Source organism: Bombina bombina, chromosome 2 (genome assembly GCF_027579735.1).
Source record: "Bombina bombina isolate aBomBom1 chromosome 2, aBomBom1.pri, whole genome shotgun sequence".
Taxonomy (NCBI): Eukaryota; Metazoa; Chordata; class Amphibia; order Anura; family Bombinatoridae; genus Bombina; species Bombina bombina.
Window position 1 is genome coordinate 468,363,436 of NC_069500.1, and position 24,191 is coordinate 468,387,626.

The window sequence follows — 24,191 nt, forward strand, 5'->3', positions numbered from 1 at the left end:
TTAGGAGAACTAAAGTGGGGTGAGCTGACACACCTGCTATTAATCTGTCAGTCTGCATCTACCAGCACATTGGTGTGCTTGGTGAATATGTGAGTACCCATTTGACATTAGCAAAATATATGGTTATAATCTGATTGATCTGCACATGTAGTGCCTTCTATCTATGCTTTATATCCATTGCAGCACACTGAAAATCCCGATAATGCTACAGTCTGCACCTACTAGCACATTGGTGTGCTCTATAAATATGTGAGTACCCATTTGGCCTATATTATATCAAGTTCATATTTGTGTTTGATGATCCTGCACATGAGGTGCCCCTCTGTTCTTCTTTATATTCTACTTCTATTATCTAATTTGCTTTGTTCTCTTGATATTTTTTTGCTGTTGAAAAGAATTCCTAAGTGGGCTCAGGAGCAGCGATGCACTACTGGGAACTATCTGCTGATTGGTGGTTGCACATTTATACCTCTTGTCATTGGTTCACCCAAGTTTTCAGCTAGCTTCCTGAAATGCAATGCTGCTCCTTAAACAAAAAATACCAAAGTAATAAAGCAAATATACTAATTGAAGTAAATTGGAAAGTTGTTTAAAATAGTATGCTTTATCTTAATTATGAAAGAAAATCTTTGGTTTTCATATCCCTTCAAGTGACAGATGTTTGGGTTTACTTACTTTTGCCTAAATTACGAGTTGTGTGGTAAGAGGGGTGCATTGCTAACTTGCAGTTTATTCTCACCACTCACTTACCTACAGTGCTGTCATTACGGGTTTTTATAAAACAGGCAAGAAGTGAGCGTAGAGCAAAATTGCGCTCCATACTGCACTCCAATACCAGCGCTGCTTAAGTGAGCGTTGAGCTGGTTATACGTGCTCGTGCACAATTTCCCCATAGACATCAATGGGGAGAGCCGGCGGAGAAAAAGTCTAACACCTGCAAAAAAGCAGCGTAAAACTCAGTAACGCAGCCCCATTGATTTCTATGGGGAAGCACATTCATTTTATGTTTACACCTAACACCCTAACATGAACCCTGAGTCTAAACACCCCTAATCTTACACTTATTAACCCCTAATCTGCCGCCCCGAGATAGCTGACACCTTCATTATACTTATTAACCCCTAATCTGCCGCTCCCAACATCGCCGCCACTATAATAAACATATTAACCCCTAAACCGCCATACTCCCGCATCGCAAACACTAGTTAAATATTATTAACCCCTAATCTGCCGCCCCTAACATCGCCGCCACCTACCTACATTTATTAACCCCTAATCTGCCGCCCCCAACGTCGCCGCCACTATATTATATTTATTAACCCCTAAATCTAAGTCTAACCCTAACACCCCTTAACTTAAATATAATTAAAATAAATATAAATAAAAATTACTATCATTAACTAAATAATTCCTATTTAAAACTAAATACTTACCTGCAAAATAAACCCTAAGCTAGCTACAATATAACTAATAGTTACATTGTATCTATCTTACGGTTTAATTTTATTTTACAGGCAAGTTTGTATTTATGTTAACTAGGTAGAATAGTTACTAAATAGTTATTAACTATTTAATAACTACCTAGCTAAAATAAATACAAATTGACCTGTAAAATAAAACCTAACCTACGTTACAATAACACCTAACACTACAATTAAATAAATTCCCTACATTAAATAAAATTAAATAAATTAAATAAAATTAGCTAAATTACCAAAAAAAAACACCCAACTAAATTACAGAAAATAAAAAACAAATTACAAGATCTTTAAACTAATTACACCTAATCTAATAGCCCTATCAAAATAAAAAAAGCCCACCCAAAATAAAAAAAAACCCCTAGCCTAAACTAAACTACCAATAGCCCTTAAAAGGACCACTTCTTCCCGTCTGATGGACCACTTCTGCCGGCTTCGTTGAGGACATCTTGCCGCTTGGATGAAGACTTCTCCCGGTAAGTTAATCTTCGGGGGTTAGTGTTAGGATTTTTTAAGGGTGTATTGGGTGGGTTTATTTTGTAGGTTAGGGCTTTGGGCTGCAATAGAGCTAAATGCCCTTCCAAATACCCTTTTCAGGGCAATGGGGAGCTTAGGTTTTTTTAGTTAGGCTTTTATTTGGGGGGTTGGTTGTGTGGGTGGTGGGTTTTAATGTTGGGGGGGTGTTTGTATTTTTTTTTTACAGTTAAAAGAGTTGATTTCTTTGGGGCAATGCCCCGCAAAAGGCCCTTTTAAGGGCTATTGGTAGTTTAGTTTAGGCTCGTTTATTTTATTTTGGGTGGGCTTTTTTTTATTTTGATAGGGCTATTAGATTAGGTGTAATTAGTTTAAAGATCTTGTAATTTGTTTTTTATTTTCTGTAATTTAGTGTTTGTTTGTTTTTTGGTAATTTAGCAAATTTTATTTCATTTATTTAATTGTATTTAATGTAGGGAATTTATTTAAATGTAGTGTAGTGTTAGGTGTTATTGTAACTTATGTTAGGTTTTATTTTACAGGTCAATTTGTATTTATTTTAGCTAGGTAGTTAGTAAATAGTTAATAACTATCTAGTAACTATTCTACCTAGTTAAAATAAATACAAACTTGCCTGTAAAATAAAAATAAACCCTAAACTAGCTACAATGTAACTATTAGTTATATTGTAGTTAGCTTAGGGTTTATTTTATAGGTAAGTATTTAGTTTTTAATAGGAATTATTTAGGTAATGATAGTAATTTTTATTTATATTTATTTAAATTATATTTAAGTTAGGGGGTGTTAGACTTATGTTTAAAGGGTTAATACATTTATTATAGTGGCAGCGGTGACATTGGGGGCGGCAGAATAGGGGTTAATAATATTTAACTAGTGTTTGCGAGGCGGGAGTGCGGCGGTTTAGGGGCTAATATGTTTATTATAGTGTTTGCTATGAGGGAGGGCCTCAGTTTAGGGGTTAATATGTAATTTATGGGTGTTAGTGTACTTTTTAGCACTTTAGTTATGAGTTTTATGCTACAGCTTTGTAGCATAAAACTCATAACTACTGACTTTAAAATGCGTTAGGAATCTTGGCTGTAGAGGGTGTACTGCTCACTTTTTGGCCTCCCAGGACAAACTCGTAATACCGGCGCTATGGAAGTCCCTTAGAAAAAAGCCTTTACAAAATTTACGTAAGTTGATTTGCGGTAAGGCCAAAAAAGTGTGCGGTACATCTATACCTGCAAGACTCGTAATAGCAGCGGGCGTAAAAAAGCAGCGTTAAGACCTGTTAATGCAGCTTTTTTACCTTAACGTACAACTCGTAATCTAGCCATTTTTTTGGGGGGGGTTTAGGTGTTTGTAAAAAGAGGTATTGTATTTTAGGGAGGTTAACATAGGTGAATCATGTAAGTGTTTTTAGATAATAGTGCGCTTAGTGGTGGGAAGGGGTTTGTGTAGGTGGGATTTATATGAAAGGCACATAAAGCTGCTGACTGCAGTTGTACCCATTGCTTTATATTCCATAAGAGGGGGATCGTGCAGAGGGGATACTAAAGGTATAAGGCATGTATTGTAGTGGGGAGAATCATGTTAAGGCCAGTTCACATTTGTTGGGATGCAGTTAAAGATATTTGTGGATTGGCAAGGTCAAAATTAGTTTTTATTATTATTATCATCATCATTTTTGTGAAAAGGGGCCTGATGAGAAGTGTAATCAGCTGCCCACAACTGCAGCAGAAATAAAATATGATGATGTAGCAGCTTCTATAGAAAGTAATAGCTGCTACTTGTGGCTGAAATCTGATCATGGGCACCCTTCTATTAGTAGTGTGAAGAACAGGATCTAGCATAAAGTGTTTCATTGGCTCTGTGGATGTCTTCAGCTAGCTCCCAGTAGTGCATTGCTGCTCTTTCAACAACGGATACCAAGAGAATGAAGCACGTCTGAATCATGAGAGAAAAATTTGTGTTTCATGTCCCTTTAAGGATATTTTTTTATTTAAGGGCACATTAAACAGTAATAATACATATTACAGGTACAGTATACTAAACACATGTTGAAGTTACAGTTTAGAAAAAACTGGCAAAAACAGAATTTATGCTTACCTGATAAATTACTTTCTCCAACGGTGTGTCCGGTCCACGGCGTCATCTATAACTTGTGGGAATATTCTCTTCCCCAACAGGAAATGGCAAAGAGCACAGCAAAAGCTGTCCATATAGTCCCTCCTAGGCTCCGCCCACCCCAGTCATTCGACCGACGGACAGGAGAAAAAACAGGAGAAACCATAAGGTGCCGTGGTGACTGTAGTTAAAGAAAGAAATTCATCAAACCTGATTAAAAAACCAGGGCGGGCCGTGGACCGGACACACCGTTGGAGAAAGTAATTTATCAGGTAAGCATAAATTCTGTTTTCTCCAACATTGGTGTGTCCGGTCCACAGCGTCATCCATAACTTGTGGGAACCAATACCAAAGCTTTTGGACACGGATGAAGGGAGGGAGCCAATCAGGTTACCTAAACAGAAGGCACCACGGCTTGCAAAACCTTTCTCCCAAAAATAGCCTCCGAAGAAGCAAAAGTATCAAATTTGTAGAATTTGGCAAAAGTGTGCAGGGAAGACCAAGTCGCTGCCTTACATATCTGATCAACAGAAGCCTTGTTCTTGAAGGCCCATGTGGAAGCCACAGCCCTAGTAGAGTGAGCTGTGATGCGTTCAGGAGGCTGCCGTCCGGCAGTCTCGTAAGCCAATCGGATGATGCTTTTCAGCCAAAAGGAAAGAGAGGTAGCAGTAGCTTTTTGACCTCTCCTCTTGCCAGAATAAACGACAAACAGAGAAGACGTTTGTCTGAAATCCTTTGTTGCTTCTAAATAGAACTTTAAAGCACGAACTACATCTAAATTGTGTAACAAACGTTCCTTCTTTGAAACTGGATTCGGACACAAAGAAGGCACAACTATTTCCTGGTTAATATTCTTGTTGGAAACAACCTTTGGAAGGAAACCAGGTTTAGTACGCAAAACAACCTTATCTGAATGGAACACCAGATAGGGCGGATTACACTGCAAAGCAGATAACTCAGAAACTCTTCTAGCAGAAGAAATAGCAACCAAAAACAGAACTTTCCAAGATAACATCTTGATATCTATGGAATGTAGAGGTTCAAACGTAACCCCTTGAAGAACTGAAAGAACTAAATTAAGACTCCAGGGAGGAGTCAAAGATCTGTAAACAGGCTTGATCCTGACCAAAGCCTGAACAAAAGCTTGAACATCAGGCACAGCTGCCAGTCCCTTTAGAGAACTCGCTGATAATCCCTTATCCAAACCTTCTTGGAGAAAGGAAAGGATCCTAGGAATTTTGATCTTACTCCATGAGAATCCCTTGGATTCACACCAAAAGATATATCTTTTCCATATTTTATGGTAAATTTTTCTAGTTACAGGTTTTCTGGCTTGTACCAGAGTATCTATTACAGAATCCGAAAACCCACGCTTAGATAAAATCAAGCGTTCAATTTCCAAGCCGTCAGCTGGAGGGAAACTAGATTTGGATGTTCGAATGGACCTTGTACTAGAAGATCCTGTCTCAAAGGTAGCTTCCATGGTGGAGCCGATGACATATTCACCAGTTCTGCATACCAAGTCCTGCATGGCCACGCAGGAGCTATCAAGATCTCCGAGGCCCTCTCCTGCTTGATCCTGGCTACCAGCCTGGGAATGAGAGGAAACGGTGGAAACACATAAGCTAGGTTGAAGGTCCAAGGCGCTACTAATGCATCCACTAGAGTCGCCTTGGGATCCCTGGATCTGGACCCGTAGCAAGGAACCTTGAAGTTCTGACGAGACGCCATCAGATCAATGTCTGGAATGCCCCATAATTGAGTCAACTGGGCAAATATCTCCGGGTGGAGTTCCCACTCCCCCGGATGGAATGTCTGACGACTCAGATAATCCGCCTCCCAGTTTTCCACTCCTGGGATGTGGATCGTAGATAGGTAGCAGGAGTGATCCTCCGCCCATTTTATGATTTTGGTCACTTCTCACATCGCCAGGGAACTCCTTGTTCCCCCCTGATGGTTGATGTAAGCAACAGTCGTCATGTTGTCTGATTGGAATCTTATGAATCTGGCGTTTGCTAGTTGAGGCCAAGCCCTGAGAGTATTGAATATCGCTCTCAGTTCCAGAATGTTTATCGGGAGAAGAGACTCTTCCCGAGACCATAGCCCCTGAGCTTTCAGGGAGTCCCAGACCGCGCCCCAGCCCACTAGACTGGCGTCGGTCGTGACGATGACCCACTCTGGTCTGCGGAAGCTCATTCCCTGGGACAGGTGATCCTGGGTTAGCCACCAACGGAGTGAGTCTCTGGTCTTCTGATCTACTTGAATCACTGGAGACAAGTCTGTATAGTCCCCATTCCACTGTTTCAGCATGCACAGTTGTAATGGTCTTAGATGAATTCGCGCAAAAGGAACTATGTCCATTGCTGCAACCATCAACCCTACTACTTCCATGCACTGAGCTATGGAAGGTCGTGGAACAGAGTGAAGAACTTGACAAGCGTTTAGAAGTTTCGACTTTCTGACATCTGTCAGGAAAATCTTCATTTCTAAAGAATCTATTATTGTCCCCAAGAAAGGAACTCTTGTCGACGGAGACAGGGAACTTTTTTCTATTTTCACTTTCCATCCGTGAGATCTGAGAAAGGCCAGAACGATGTCTGTGTGAGCCTTTGCCTTTGAAAGAGACGACGCTTGTATCAGAATGTCGTCCAAGTAAGGTGCCACTGCAATGCCCCTTGGTCTTCGAACCGCTAGAAGGGACCCGAGTACCTTTGTGAAAATCCTTGGAGCAGTGGCTAGCCCGAATGGGAGAGCCACAAACTGGTAATGTTTGTCCAGAAAGGCGAACCTTAGGAACTGATGATGATCTTTGTGGATAGGAATATGTAGATACGCATCCTTTAGATCCACAGTAGTCATAAATTGACCCTCCTGGATTGTAGGTAAAATTGTTCGAATAGTTTCCATTTTGAACGATGGCACTCTGAGAAATTTGTTTAGGATCTTTAAATCCAGAATTGGTCTGAAAGTTCCCTCTTTTTTGGGAACTGCAAACAGATTTGAGTAAAACCCCATTCCTTGTTCCACGGTTGGAACTGGGTGTATCACTCCCATTTTTAACAGGTCTTCTACACAATGTAAGAATGCCTGTCTCTTTATTTGGTTTGAAGATAAGTGAGACATGTGGAACCTTCCCCTTGGGGGTAGTTCCTTGAATTCCATAAGATTACCCTGAGAAACTATTTCTAGTGCCCAGGGATCCTGAACATCTCTTGCCCAAGCCTGAGCAAAGAGAGAGAGTCTGCCCCCTACTAGATCCGGTCCCGGATCGGGGGCTACTCCTTCATGCTGTTTTGGTAGCAGCAGCAGGCTTCTTGGCCTGCTTACCCTTGTTCCAGCCTTGCATCGGTTTCCAAGCTGGTTTGGTTTGTGAAGCATTACCCTCTTGTCTAGAGGCTGCAGAGTTGGAGGCCGGTCTGTTCCTGAAATTGCGAAAGGAACGAAAATTAGACTTATTCTTGGCCTTGAAAGGCCTATCTTGTGGGAGGGCGTGGTCTAAACTAGTGCCTGACAAAAAAAAAACGTTCCCCAAAGTTTATAAAGTGTGAATTTCAACATCATACTCTTCACCATCTCCGTGGTCTTAAATATAGGAGGGGGGACAAAAGGTATGCAGGGCTTAGATGCTGCTTGTTCAGCGGCAAAGAGAATGACTGGGGTGGGCGGAGCCTAGGAGGGACTATATGGACAGCTTTTGCTGTGCTCTTTGCCATTTCCTTTTGGGGAAGAGAATATTCCCACAAGTTATGGATGACGCCGTGGACCGGACACACCAATGTTGGAGAAATGTAATTTTTTTAAATAAAAATTTTTCAATTAGCTGGTTAATTCCTTTTATGTTGAAAACAATGCATACTGCAGTTTTTTGTAGTTTATTTAACCCTTGCATTCTGCTACACTATTATTTGTAATTTCTTTGATTAGTGCAGCAGTTCATCTTTATGTGACGCTAACTGCCCACATACTCAAGAGGTTATCCCTCATAGAAAATCCTGCAAATCTTATTAAAAAGGGCAGTTTAAATGCTTATATTATTCCCCTGAAGTTCATTTATATCACTAATATATGACTTAAAGAAAGAAGCAGAAAACCATTTTAATTTAAGTATTGCAAGGGCTCTTATTTTCAAATAAGCTTATCAGGTCATGTTAACCTGTCAAATAACCTTACCAGGCAGATTGGAATCTTAGCTATGTGTCCAAGAAAAGCTTTGTTAACTTTAATTCTGTATAATACGCACAAACTGCTACACAAACCCCATTTGCTATCTTTTAAATAAGCTTGCTGACTGGGGATCAGAATATTCTGATTGAAATAAAACAAACATTTTTCAGCAGAATAGGAGAATAATGCAACCGTAGTAACAAGATATTTCATAAATTAAATAAATTTCAAACACTTACACCCGTAAAAGGCCCTGGAAACAATCTGGTACTTCATATTGTCACACAGCAATTTAAGAGGGGCTCTGAAAAAAACAACAACAAAAAAACAGATATTAGAAAACAAAACCACATTGGCCCAGATTACAAGTGGCAAAGCCAATCATAGGCTTCAGCAAAACTGGCCCATATCTTATAATTTAGCCGCGTGTTGGTTCAACGTTAGCAAAGCAATGTTTCTCCGAATTTCAAAGTGAAGAAACAGTATCTGATATGCTTTATGTTCTAGGAGAAGTTATATATAATGCCTTTTCAAGGATGCTGCTACCTGTATTATTGTAGAAGAATAAACAATGGGCTAGAATACAAGTGGAGCGCAATCAATATCACACTGTGTGTCATCTTGCTCTCGGCAAAAGAATAACACACAATCTGGAATTACAAGTGGATGGTTAAATGTTATCCAAAACATCTTAACACAGCCAAAACTTTTTTTAGTGCGCCTTATGCTTTCAATTGCGCACATATGACAAGTGGAGAGTTAAGTTTTGCACTTGAGTAAATTTAAAATACCTCTTTTGTTTGAGACCTGCTTGCTAGTTTATATAACAAAACACATAGGGCTTGTTTCCATTGAGCTGTAATTAGGTTTGTGTGCGCTCGCAAAACGATAAATACGCAAGCAATTTCGTTCATCGACTGCTTCTAATGGCACGTTATATCTTAATTTCGGCAACCGGACTCCAGCTGCCGAAAACATTTTCGCGTCTCATAGAAAGTATTGGAAGCCGCTAATCTATAAACTATACCAGGTTTCCAATAAAACCACAAAACGTTAATACACTGTTGGAGGCTGTCGATACATTGAGATAAATTACACCAAGCTCAACTAGATGTAAAAGAGGAAAAAGGAGCCTAGTTCCCATTAAAATCTAACCTGCCTCCCAAAAATAAACCAGGCATTTCAAAACCCCTATATCCACAATCCCCCCACATCGCAACTAATAATAAAATGTATTAACCTCTTAATCCCCCCACAACGCAATCTACCTATTTAAACTATTAACCCCTGAACTGACCATCCCCCAACACAAAGTATCTAATTACAGTATTAACCCCTAAACTGCCAACCCCCCACAACGCTAAGTACTTTTTTAACCTATTAACCCCTAAACCGCCAACCCCCCACAACCCAAAGTACCTATTAACCCCTAAACCACCATCCCCACAACGCAAAGTATTAATCTAATCACTAAGCCCCCTATTCTAACACCCTCTAAATAAACCCCAATTACATAAAATAAAAAAAGACTATTTTACAAATTAATTAATTAAAAATACCAAAGTCAAAAATAATAATTTAAAATGAAAATAAAAAATCCTAACATTACATAAAAAATAAAACCTAAGATTAAATTTAAATACAAAATCTAAGATTAGATAAAATAAAAAAATCTAAGATTACAAAAAAATTAAAAAATCTAAGATTACATACAAAATTATCCAAAATAAAAAATGTTAAACCTATAAAAAAGGCCACCCCCCAAAAAAACACCCCCTAATCTAACACTAAACTACCAATACTACAAAATAAAAAAGACCTAACTCTATAAAAATCTAATCTACCCTTTGCCCCTAAAGGGGAATTTGTATGGGCAATCAGCTCTTTTGCTGCCCATTAAAATATAATAAAATCCCTAATCTAAAAAAAACAACACCCCAAAATATAAAAAAAACCAACTTAACACTAACCTCAAAAAATGTACTCACCGTTCCTGAAGTCCGGACATCTATCTTCTTTCAGGAGAAAAGTCTTTATCCAGGCGGATCCATCTTCATCCATCGCGGGACTATCTTCTTTCTACTTCGGAGGTGCGGAGCGGTCTTCCGGAGGTGTGCGGAGCCAATAGGCTTTAAGCAGCTCTCATCCTATTGGCTGATTTGAAATTTTCAGCCAATAGGAATGCAAGGTACCCCAATTAAAAACGGGTACCTTGCATTAAATTTTCAGTGTGTGACAGACGATAGCATGAAGAGGAGCGTCCACGTCGGGTGACCGTGCCGCCTCCGAAGATCGCTGCGCACCTCCGGAAGACCACTCCGCACCTCCGAGAAGATAGAAGATGGTCCCGCGATGGATGAAGATGGATCCCGCTGGATGAAGATTTTTCTCTGCCTGGCAGAAGGTGCATGTCCGGACTTCAGGAACGGTGAGTACATTTTTTGGGGTTAGTGTTAGTGTTAGGGTTAATTTGTAGCTTTTTTTAAGGTAAAAGATCTAATTGCTTCAGGGAAATTTGTAGCTTTTTTTTTTTAGGTAAAAGAGCTGATTGCTTAAGCTCTTTTAAGGGCTATTGGTAGTTTAGTGTTAGATTATGGGTTGTTTTTATTTTGCGGTGGCTTTTTTGTTTTTATAGGGGGTATTAGATTAGGTTTAATTTTTTTTTGGATAATTTTGTTTATTTTTTATGTAATCTTAAATTTTTTTTATTTTTTGTAATCTTAGATTTTGTATTTAAATTTAATCTTAGGTTTTATTTTTTATGTAATGTTAGGATTTAATTTAAATTATGATTTTTGATTTTGGTATTTTGAATTAATTTATTAGTAAAAATAAAATGTATGCTTACCTGATAAATTTCTTTCTTTCCGGACATGGAGAGTCCACAACGTCCTTCCAATTACTAGTGGGATATTCATTCCAGGCTAGCAGGAGGAGGGAAAGAGCACTCCAGAAATTCAGCCGAAGGTAAATGGAAAAAGAAGATAACACAAAGGTGTAGAGGTGCCTGAGGTTTAGTAAAAAATTACTGTCTAATCTTAAAGGTGGGGTCGTGGATTCTCCATGTCCAGAAAGAAAGAAATCTATCAGGTAAGCATAAATTTTATTTTCTTTCCTAAGACATGGAGAGTCCACAACGTCATTCCAATTACTAGTGGGAACCAATACCCAAGCTAGAGGACACGGAATGAACAGGGAGGGAGAACAATACAAGTAGACCTAAACAGAAGGCACGCTGCTTGAATAACCTTTTTCCCAAAAGAGGCCTCAGCCAAGGCAAAAGTATCAAATTTGTAAAAAGTATGCAGAGAGGACCATGTTGCCGCCTTGCATATCTGTTCCACAAAAGCTTCATTTTTGAAAGCCCAAGAAGAGGAGACCGCCCTAGTGGAATGAGCTGTAATTCTCTCAGGAGGCTGCTGTCCAGCAGTCTCATGAGCAAAACAAATCATACTTCGCAACCAGAGGGAAAGAGAAGTAAAAGTGACCTTCTGACCCATATGCTTTCCAGAGAAACAAACAGGGCAGAAGACTGAAAAAAAATCCTTAGTAGCCAGTAGGTAAAATTTGAGAGCACGCACAACATCCAAGTTATGCAACAGATGTTCCTTATGAGAAGAAGGATTAGGACAGAGAGAAGGAACAGCAATTTCCTGATTCATATTTCTATCCAAAACCACCTTAGGGAGAAACGCCAATTTAGTACGAAGGACCGTCTTATCCACATGAAAAATAAGATAAGATGAATCGCACTGCAAAGCCAAGAGTTCGGAAACTCTACGAGCAGAAGAAATGGCGATAAGAAACAAAACCTTCTAAGATAACAGCTTAATATCTATAGAATGCATTGGTTTAAACGGAGCCTGCAGCAAAACTCTAAGAACAAGGTTAAGGCTTCGAAGAGGAGCAACAGGTTTAAACACAGGGCTGATTATGACCAGGACCTGACAAAATGATTGGACATCTGGCACATCCGCCAGACGCTTATGTGAAAGAATAGATAATGCAGAAATCTGACCTTTCAGAGACCTGACTGACAATCCTTTCTCCAGACCATCCTGGAGAAAAGACGAAATTCTAGGAATCCTGACCATACTCCAAGAGTAGCCATTCGATTCACACCAATAAAGGTATTTACGCCATAACTTATGGTAAATTTTACAAGTAACAGGCTTGCGAGTCTGAAGCATGGAATCAATGACTGAATTAGAAAACCCACACTTAGCCAGAACTAAGCGTTCAGCTTCAGAGAAACGAGATTTGGATGGAGGAAAGGACCCTGAGTTAGAAGGTCCTTCCTCAGAGGTAACCTCCAAGGAGGAAGAGATGACATCTTCACTAGGTCTAGAAAAATAAAGTGACAGCGCTACTAAGCTAAGGTCAGATACAGATCTAAACAAACTCTAATTTGAGTAAATTCTTATGGTTTTAAAATAATTACGAGCTGTGTGTAGCCTAGATGTATAACGATAGAAACAATGTGTTAAAAAGATAACCAAATAGTGGCAGCGCTACTACGCTAAGATCAAATGCGGATCTCTACAAACTCTTTAGTAATAAATTGGATTAATAATTTCTAAGTAGATCACAATGGCACAGACACAAATATAAATAATTTGGGTAAAAAAGTATGACAATTTAATAAAATAAAATATATATAAAAGGGGACGTCTCCCCAGGCAGATGCTAAAATACTAGTAACATTTAGCTAACAAGAGATGAGTAAATAAGTCATAAAGATGTGTCCATAATAACACCAAAGAGTTCAGATGTATATCGATTAGGTGAAAAAATGAACCTCTTTTAGGGATCCTTATGTGTATCCAGAAATGGCTGAAAAAGAAGAACGGGGTTAGGTTAAATACCTTCTAATGAATTTGTCGGTTGGTGATAAATGTTACCGTATTCACATCTGAATTGGTTAGGAAATATCCTACGTAGTAAGCCTTTCTTTCACCGCTCCAGGCGGGTGCTACAATATTCAGCAGAGGTCAGCTGGCATGCTCCGCATGTAAGTGCCGCTGACGGTTACTTCCCCCAGATGGGTCTGATGACATTTCAGCGTTTCTTACGTGAGAAGTTGGAGTCTGCAAACCAGATCCTGCGAGGCAATGCAGGAGCTATTAGAAGTACAGATGCTCTCTCCTGTTTGATACTAGCAATGACTCATGGAAGGAGCGCAAATGGAGGAAACAGGTATGCAAGACTGAAATCCCAAGGAACCGCCAGAGCATCTATCAGGGCGGCCTGAGGATCTCTTGACCTTGAACCGTACATTGGAAGCTTGGCATTCTGACGAGACGCCATCAGTTTCAACTCCGGTACTGTTGAGGGTTAACCTGGAGAATACCTCCGGATGGAGAGCCCACTCCCCGGGATGAAAGGTCTGTCTGCTCAGAAAATCCGCCTCCCAGTTGTCCACTCCTGGAATGTGGATGGCAGAAAGAAGACAATTGTGAGCTTCCGCCCACTGAATAATCCGAGTCACCTCCTTCATGGCCAAGGAACTCTGAGTTCCTCCCTGGTGGTTGATGTAAGCCACTGAGGTGATGTTGTCCAACTGGAAGCTGATAAACGGGCTAAGGACAATTGAGGCCAAGCCATCAGAGCATTGAAGATCGCATTTAACTCCAAGATGTTTATGGGGAGAGAAGAATCATCCTAAGTCCATACGAGTCCCAGTCAGCTCCCCAGCCTAGCAGGCTGGCGTCCGTGGTCACAATCCCCCAGGAGGGTGATGTGCCCCGAGACAGATGATCCTGAGAAATTCCCCACAAGAGAGAGTCTCTTGTCAACTGGTCCAGATCTATCCTCTGAGACAGATCTGAATGGTCTCTGTTCCATTGTCTGAGTATGCATAATTGCAGAGCTCTCAAATGGAATCAAGCAAAAGGAATGATGTTCATGGAAGAGACCATCAGACCAATTACCTCCATGCATTGAACCACTGATGGCTGAACAGTAGACTGTAGAGAGAGGCAACAAGAGAGAAGTTTGGATTTTCTGACCTCCATCAGAATTTTTTTTATAGATAGAATCTATGATGGTCCCTAAGAAACACACCCTTGTAGCTGGAACAAGGTGTCATGGTCAGTCCTCCTTAACTGACCGCTATCTATCCATACCACCTTTTTTCTATCTCAAGCCTCAGCTGCCTATAAAAGGCTCCTCCAACATCTCAATGCTGGTTTAATGAAGTGCATTGTCAAGTCACCTCTCCAGCCCTTTAACGTTTCTAGAGAAAACTTTAACTCTGAACTACGTTGCTTACAGAATTTTTCTTTTGCAAATATCAGCTCTGATCGCTTCCGCATCTGTGACATTAAAGTACCAGTCAACACTGTAGATTTGCATAATCAACAAATGCAAGATAACAAGACAATGCAATAGCACTTAGTCTGAACTTCAAATGAGTAGTAGATTTTTTTTTCTGACAATTTTAAAAGTTATGTCTTTTTCCACTCCCCCTGTACCATGTGACAGCCATCAGCCAATCACAAATGCATACACGTACCATGTGACAGCAATCAGCCATTTACAAATGCATACACACTTATTCTTGCACATGCTCAGTAGGAGCTGGTGACTCAAAAAGTTTAAATATAAAAAGACTGTGCACATTTTGTTAATGGAAGTAAATTAGAAAGTTGTTTAAAATTGCATGCTCTATCTGAATAATGAAAGTTTAATTTTGATTGAGTGTCCTTTTAACCAACATCAGCTGTTACTCACAGACACCGGAACAACTCCCAGCTGCTTCGTAGAACTCACTTGCTGTACCTGTCTCATTCAGCTTCATACAAACACTGAACAACTAGTCTGGGAAGTGTTGCGAGTACTGAGTTCATTAGAACTATCTGTCAGATATTCCTAACTGTTACTTCAGCTGTTAAATATTATTGTTTTCGTTATTCAGTTATTACATCTCGAACATTGCTGCTGTATTTCATAAGTGATAATCCTGAAACTTTGTTTCTAACTATATTCTCTAAGCTAGTAACGAAGTCTCATAAATCTGAAAAATAACTTCTGTGGCTTACTATTTCCTTTGCCAATTTAACTAAAGGTTGATATATATTGTTGTATTAACACTATAGTTTATGTGGCCATAGTACTGCCACTTATATTGTACTGGTTTGTTGTATAGCAGACCATCAAATATAACTGTTACAAAAACATATTGTCAGTAAATAATTGCTACATAGAGTATCTATACAAAGAACTGGCAATTATTTGACACAAGGGAGCTTGTCTCCAGATTCAGTTTCCATCCGTGGGAATGTAGAAAAGACAACAAGATCTATGTATGAGAGTTTGCTTGTTGAAAAGATGGCGCATGAACCAATATGTCATCCAGGTAAGGCGCCACCGCAATTCCCAAAGACTTGACAACTGCCAAGAGAGCCCCCAGAATCTTTGAGAAAATTATGGGAGCTGTGCCAAGGCAAAACAGAAGAGCAACAAACTGAAAGTGCTTGTCTAGAAAAGCAAATCTCTGGAACTGGTGATGATCCCTGTGGATGGGAACACAAAGATACGCGTCCTTTGAGTCTATGGTCATTATGAACTGACCCTCTTGAACCAAAGGAAGAATGGAAAGAATGGTTTCCATTTTGAAGGACGGTACCCTGAGAAACTTGTTGAGACACTTTAGGTCTAAAATGTGTCAAAAAGTTCCCTCTTTTTTGGGAACCACAAACAGATTTCAATAGAATCCTAGACCTTGTTCCCTCACTGGAACTGGAACAATCCCCCCCAGGGAGGAAAGGTCCTGAATGCAGCTTAAGAATGCCTCTCTTTTTACCTGATCCGCAGATAACCTTGAGGGGAGAAATCTGCCCCTGGAAGGACGAGATTTGAATTCTATTTTGTAACCCTGAGATACTATATCCACAGCCCAAGGATCTGGGACATCTCGTATACACACTTTACAAAACAAAGAAAGTCTTCCCCCCCTTGATCCAAACCACGGACCGGGGGCAGACCCTTCATGCAGACTTAGGGGCTGATTGGGTTGATTGACCCTTCCTGCTAGCGGCTGATTGGCTGCGAATCTGCAGGGGGCAGCATTGCACCAGCAGTTCACAAGAATTGCTGGTGCAATGATAAATGCTGCCAGCGTATGCTGTCGGCGTTTATCGATGTGCGGCAGACGTGATACGCTACATCGTATCATGTCCGCTTGCACATTAATAAATATACCTCTTAGTCTCAAATGAAGGCGTTTTTATTGCTTCCCCTTATTCCAAGTCTGATTGGGTCTCCAAGAGGACTTGTACTGCTCCTGCTTGGAGGAGGGAGAGGAAGTCTTTTGGCCTTTGAAGTTATGAAAGGAACGGAAATTAGAACTCGGACGTCCCTTAGGTCTATTCTTCTTGTCTTATGGTAGAAAGGACCCCTTTCCACCCGTAATTTCAAAAATTATCTCCGCCAGACCAGGACCAAACAGGGTCTTATCCTTGTAAGGTAGCGATAGGAGCTTGGACTTGGAGGTAACATCCGCTGACCAAGATTTCAGCCACAGAGTCCTGCTGGCTAGGACAGTGAAGCCTGACATCGTGGCTCCTAGTCTAATGACTTGCATGTTAGCATCAGAGATAAAGGAATTGGCTAGTTTGAGAGCCTTAATCCTATCTTGGATTTCCTCCAACTGAGTCTCCTCTAAAATCATTTCGGACAAAGCATCGCACCAATAAGATGCTGCACTTGATACTGTGGCAATACAAACTGCAGGTTGCCATTGTAGACCCTGATGAACATACATTTTCTTTAAATAAGCCTCCAGATTTTGTCCATGGGATCCTTAAAAGAACAGCTATCCTCAATAGGAATCATGGTTCTCTTAGCCAGAGTAGAAATAGCCCCTTCTACTTTAGGCACCGTGCGCCATGAGTCTCGAATGGAGTCAGCAACAGGAAACATCTTTTTAAAAACGGGAGATGGGGAGAAATTTATCCCTGGCTTATCCCATTCCTGTGCAATGATCTCCAACACATGGTCTGGAACAGGAAACACTTACACAGAGGAAGGAACATCATAGTATTAGTTAAGCTTACTAGATTTTTTAGGGTAGACAGTGACAGAAGAATCAGTGTCGTCCAAAGTAGCCAGTACCTCCTTTAGCAGTAAACAAAAGGTGTTCAAGCTTAAATCTGAAGTTTACTTCTTCAAAATCAGTCAAAGATTTATACTGTCCGAACATGAGATTTTACCATCAGAAACTACGGAGGTATCCTCCTCATCAGCCTTGTGAGGGAGGTCAACCTGCGCAGCAGCAGACGGGACAGACGCCTTACACTCAGAATAATGTTTAGATTTCCTCTTGCACTTCCCCATCATGAGAAAAGCAGATAAAGCCGCAGATACCACAGAAGATATTTGTGCAGCAAAATCTATTGGCAAATAAACTCCTCCAGGAGGCTAGGATGAATTGCAGGGCACTGTATGTGAAGCCGTTGAGGGAAAGCTGTAGCACTTCCTGAACAGCATCATCCTAAGAGAAATTAGGCTCAGAAACAAGTAGTTTGTCTTTACATTTTAAAGCTTTTTCTAAACATGAGGAACAAAATTGCATACATAAGACAATTTGGGCCTCCAAAAATAATAAGCATTTATCAAAAGGAACAGACACCTGTTCATTATCCATAGCTGATAAAGGCCAAAAAAGTAAGGAATGTCACTTTAAGAAAAAAAAAAAAAAAAAGTTTTTTCTTTGAAAGCTAGGCAAATAAATAAAAAATACAACTCTATACCTCAGAAGCTGAGGTGCCCTACCATAACCTTCAGAGACTGAACAAACTAAGGACTCTCCAGTCGGCCTGACGATATCTCACAGCCGCAACGAAGAAGCAGGAGATCGGGAGGTCACTTGAGCGGCATCAAAAGAAACTGCGCAATAAGAAAAAAAGCGCGCGTTTCTCAGAAGCAGCAGATCGGGAAGTCACTTGAGCGGCATCAAAAGAAACTGCACAATATGAAAAAAAAGCGCGTTTCATACTCTGAGTAACCGTTTAAAACATTCCCCACATGAAATGTTATGAAATTAAAAATCATATAGCCATAAGGTCAGAGGCCATCCCAAACCTATAAGGAACCCTTTAATCTCTTTTCACATACAAATAGTGCCTGCAAACTGCCCAAAAAGAATCCTTACTAAAGGATTATAAATGGCCCCTGAAATTAATGCAGAATTAAAATAGATAGTGCAAGTCTCCAGTACCTAGAAGACAAAAGCACTTACCTGCAGTCTAGCTGTCGGGCATGAAGACAGCTCACAAGGCGTGAAAGGACACATACTCCTTACAGAGACCTATAGAAAAAGAAAGGACAGAGTAACCAACTCTGGCTTTCTATACCAAGGCCAGCAAATATGTTAGAAAACAAAACAAGGACTGCCTTGCCACTTTCTAACTGCTTAAAAGCCACCACTACTCTTACTCAAGAGATTGACGTGGACACAGCTAAACCCAAATCCTTGCTTGCAGGGAAAAGTACCCAAAAAAGGAATAAAATTTTCAGACACCAACTTCACGTCCTCCATTGATAGAGGCAAAGAGAATGACTAGGGGTTATGGGTAAGGGTAGTGACACTTAACAGCTTAGCTGGGGTGCTCTTTGCCTCCTCCTGCTAGCCAGGAGTGAATATCCCACTAGTAATTGGAATGACGTTGTGGACTCTCCATGTCTTAGAAAAGAAATAGTCTTTTTTTATTTTATGTAATTGGGGTTAATTTAGGAGGTGTTAGGTTAGGGGGCTTAGTGATTAGATTAATACTTTGCGTTGTGGGGGGATGGCGTTTTAGGGGTTAATCGGTTAAATAGGTACTTTGCATTGTGGGGGGTTGGCGGTTTAGAGTCAATAGGTTAAATAGGTACTTTGCATTGTGGGGAGTTGACGGTTTAGGGGTTAACAGGTTAAATATGTACTTTTCTTTGTGAGGGGTGGTGAATTAGGGGTTAATAGGTTAAATAGGTACTTTGCATTGTGGGGGGATGGTGGATTATGGGTTAATAGTGTAATTAGATATTTTGCATTGTGGGCGGGTGACGGATTAGGGGTTAATAACTAATAGATACTTTGCGATCTGGGGTTTGGTGGATTAGGGGTTAATACATTTATTAGTTATTGTGGTGGGGGGTTGTGGTTGAGAGGTACATATTGCGCATGCGTTAGGTGTTTGCTCTTAGGGAGTTACGGTGCGCATACATTCAGCGCAAGGCTTGCTGTGCCTGCCTATGTGTAGCGAGGTGACAATGGAGTAAAATTTCTCAATTTTCACAGCGTAAGTCCTTGCGCTAAATATATGATACCCACTTGGGACGCCGGTTCTATTTATGTTAGTTTATGGGGTTCATAACGATGGGGAAAATATACGCGCTGCACTTGTACTGTATGTGGCACTGTATATGTGATTGAGTGCCATAGTGTAAGGTCAGGTTACCATACCAATGAATTCATTCTCAAGAGATCTGACTTCGGATGGAAGCGTGAACACAATGCTAACTTACACCTACACGAAAAGGGCGACTGCACGCAATCCGCAAAATATTTAAATGTAAACGTGGTACTAAAATGGAGCCATAATTACTTTTAGCTGCCGACAACTTCAGTAGCTTACGGCTCTATTTTTAATGGCTCAATGGAAATGAGCCCATAGTTTTTCTAAAGGATTGTGATGGACCCCTTAATGTCTTAAAAAATAATAATAAAAAAATGAAACAAACTGCCAAACTTCATACAGATCCTGTAGTTTTGTCAAAAAAATCACCTTTCATTAAACACCTCTTGATTTTGTGTAACTATTGTGCTTTGTCCCACAAGAGGCCAAAAAGCAAAACCTGTAGCTTTCAAAATGCTGCAAATTGCCTAAAGCAGATATTTGATTTGCAGGTGACAGAATTTGCTTATTGGTCTCTCTAGGGAGTGTGGGACAAAGCACACATTTTAAATAAGCAACATGTGTTTAAAGGGACATTAAACCCAAAATGATTAATGATTCAGATACAGAATACAATTTTTAAAAAGTTACCAATTTACTTCTATTATCAATTCATTCTCATGTTATTCTATGTTGAAGAGATACTTTATGTTATTCTTTGTTGAAGAGATACCTAGGTAGGTAGCGTGCACATTCTTGAAGCACTACATGACATCCTGCTAATGTATAACATTGTTGCAAAACTGCTGCCATACAATGCTGAAGACACGTGCACACTCCTGAACTTACATTTCTGCTTTTCAACAAAGGCTAACAAGAAAACAAAGAAAATATGATAACAGAAGTAAATTAGAAAGTTGTTTAAAACATTATGTTCTATCTAAATCATAAAAGATAAAATTTGGGGTTTGTGTCCCTTTAATGTCCTTTTAACAACTTTTTAAATGCTGAACTAATTTACTTTATATTCCCAAGTGTTGCAGTGATCTAGATGATAATCAAAATTGTACATTTTTAGCCATATTTATTTATAACCACTTCAGTGTTGAATATTCTAAACCTCTCACAAAAGAAATCAGTAATTTGTGAAAGACTATAAGACTTACTCTGAATATATTGTACAATTTATTGTTGTAAAATTGTTGCATAATTCACATTTATTAAAAAAACAGCAGGGGTTATATACGTTTAGATTAAATTACTGTGATTAACATATTTGCTTGCTAAGATTGATGTTAGGTTCCAGTGAACAGGCTTGTACTTCTATCATTCTTGCTGATATCTATTAATTGCTTTGATTTCAGATGTGTAACTATCTCTAACAGAACTACTAGTAGGGATTTTCTTATTATTGCCCTGTTTTCGTGTAATTTAGCTCTTAATATAGAACAATTTCTAACTTTTGGACCTTTAAATGCACCCTGCTGACTTCTAAAGACCCTGATACATATCTGTTCCTAATTGGCTTTAACTGATAACAACTGTAAAACAATTTCCTTTATACTAACGTTATTACCGTGGCTAGCCTTGTTGTCTGCAGACTAAAGCCCTGATTGGCCACTCCAAATAAGGCTATTGGTGGGTGGAGTTTAGTTTTTATATAAATAATTGTGGTAAAGGGATGTAATTTTTTAAAAAAAAAAACATCAAGACTTGGCTGATATGTTATTCTGTAGCCACACAACAAAAAAGTCTTGTTTTTACAAGGTGTTTACTGTCCCTTTAATTGAAGACATCAACTCTGTTCCACTAAGGAAGAATATATGTAATTTAACTGCAAACAGGGTGGATCTGATTTAAATCAAATCAATTTAAATCACTAGTCAGTAAGACTCAATTTTAACCATGGTTTTTACAACATTTCATATTATTTTTCTAGTTATATACTAATAGAAATACATAGATAATTATGAAACTATTTGGGTTGTGGAATATCTCCAGTTTAATAGGTTAAACATTTATATTTGATCAGCGTTTTAGCTGTATTTTATAGTGAATGGAGAAAAATATTTGAAATAGTTTTATTTAAATAAAGAAAAATAATCAGGGCCGCCACTAGAAATTTTGAGGTCCCTGACTTAACCATTGATCAGCCCCCCCCCCTCTCCTTTGACATGTGCAATTTTTGACCAAGTGACTAAAACGTATATGCACTTTATTCTTAAGTCTCTATTTAAACTTGGAAATGTTGTAAAGGTAGTAACATACACACACACAGACACACACACACTCACACATAAGGATTCACATACAAACAATCTAGCAGACACACAAAGAAACACACTCAGACACAGACACCCAAACAGACACTCAGCACTTGTTTACATTGACCTGACAAGTAATGAGGTAAACTACAGTTTTGTAAAAAAAAAAAAAGGAGATTTAGAAAACAAAATATGGAGTTCTGATTATCTTTTTGTAAAGGAAGATGCCAACTAAATGATTACAACAGCATGCAGTGGCTGAAAAGAAGGGCCCTGAACAATAATAATAAACAATAATTTAAAGGTTAAATGGTGGATTGGTGACTTCCGGAAAGGTTTCGTTAGTCTCAAAGTCTGTAGAAAGATGTGAATAATCAGTACTAAGGACAAAATGTCCTAAAAAGGAACAGACAATAGACACACACACACAAACTCAAGCTTGCACATACACCCAAGGAAACACCAACAGAGACAGCCTCAGAAAACACACAAAGACATACACACACACACACAGAGACACCCACAGAAAACACACAAAGACATACATACATACACAGACAACCGCATAAAACAAATAAAGACATACATACACACACTCTCACTGAGACATCCACAGAAAACACACAAAGACATACAAACACCCTCACAGATAACACTTTATGCAGATGTAAAAATCTTAGATAAAATGTCTCCTTGCATCTGGAAAGTCCTTGCATAAAGGGGCAGTAAACTGGAATGTAATTTATATATATACACATATCTGCCAAAAGGGCACCTACCATTTGTGTATTGAGGAGGAAACATTTCTGCATGGTTTTAAATATAGAATGTCTACAGCATTGTCAAATAATCATAAATACACTGCTGCTAACACAAAATGTCTTTTTATGGACCCCTGGCCCCACCATACCACTACTACCACACTGAAGTTACAATCTGAAATTGCACAAAGAAATAAAAAACATTTGCTAAGTATGTCCTACCTCCTCTGCAAATGAAAGTGATCTGCCGTCTGACTCAGGCACACACTGTACAAACAAAGTGGCAAGTATGTCTCACACTGTGCATAGTGGTTTAGTGACCACTCAGAAATCCTCTCAAATGCTAATACTTTACTCTTTGTAATAACATTTCCCATGCTAAATTAGCACTCTGCTGTAGTACCCACTGGTGGCTGCCAAATTTTTTTTTTTTAGTTATTGCCTCATGGGGCCCCCCTGGCACATTGGGCCCCTTACAGGTGTCACCCCTGTCACCCGCTGATGGCGGCCCTGAAAATAATCATTACTTAATAGCTCCACGGGAGTGAGAACAATATTATATTTATGGCACACATGAATTAGCAGTGTCTTGAGGTAAAAGCTAATAAAAATGCATGAGATAAGAGGCTGTCTGTAGTGGCTTAAAGACAGGCAGAAATGTAGAGGTTTAAATGTTATAAAGTATATTAATGTAACAATGTTGGTTGTGCAAAGCTGGGGAATGGGTAGTAAAAGCATTATCTATCTTACATTCTGGAGTAGCCTGTCCCTCTAACTAAAACAATAATATTATAGGGTTTGCTTTCATTTTACTATTTGCCCCTGCTTCCTCACCCTTAGATCATTGTGCAGATCAGATCTAGCCCACTCCAAACAATGTTTTCTTCATTGAGCTTCTTGAAACTTAGTCCTTTTTTTGTATACATAGAATTGCAGGGAAACAACTGAATTAAAGGGACAGTTTACTCAAAAAAAAATATTCCCTTAAATTTGTTCCCAATGAACCACTTTACCTGCTGGATTGTTTTAAATTGTTTACAAGTATTTCCTTTACCCTTATATTGGCATTTGAAATAGTTGAATTAGCCTGTGGTATCCCCACCTATTCTGAAAGTTTTTGGCCTTAGGGCCAAGCTATACATAAGATGTGTAAACACAGCCAGCAGAAGAAATTACACTCCCAGTGGAATAAAGAAGAGATAAGGTAAAACAATTTTTAAATTTTCCATTGTTCTCTCTAAGTATTGGTGATTGGTTTATGGACAGATATAAGATAAAAAAGCATATATATGTACGCAATGTGATAAAGTAATGAGATCTGACAGTTTACTGTCCCTTTAAAGGAACAGTAAAGTCACAATTAAACTTTCATGATTCAGATAGAACATGCACTTTAATACATGCCCTGAAAAGGGCATTTCTATGGGCATTGCCCTTAAAAGGACAGTCAGCTGTTTTGACCCATTAAAAGCCCTAATCTAAAAAAAACAAAAAACAAAAAACAAACAAAAAAACCCCTAAAACTAACCCCAAAATCGGTAC

General features: G+C 39.3%; 1 protein-coding gene across 1 annotated transcript in view; it reads right to left on the reverse strand.

Moving 5' to 3' along the window:
• The window catches only part of LOC128647017 (small G protein signaling modulator 1-like), a 692,799-nt gene that overhangs the window by 100,002 nt on the left and 568,606 nt on the right, over positions 1-24,191 (reverse strand). The window contains 1 exon segment of the mRNA XM_053699830.1: positions 8,486-8,550. Within this exon segment, the coding sequence (XP_053555805.1) occupies positions 8,486-8,550 (65 nt within the window).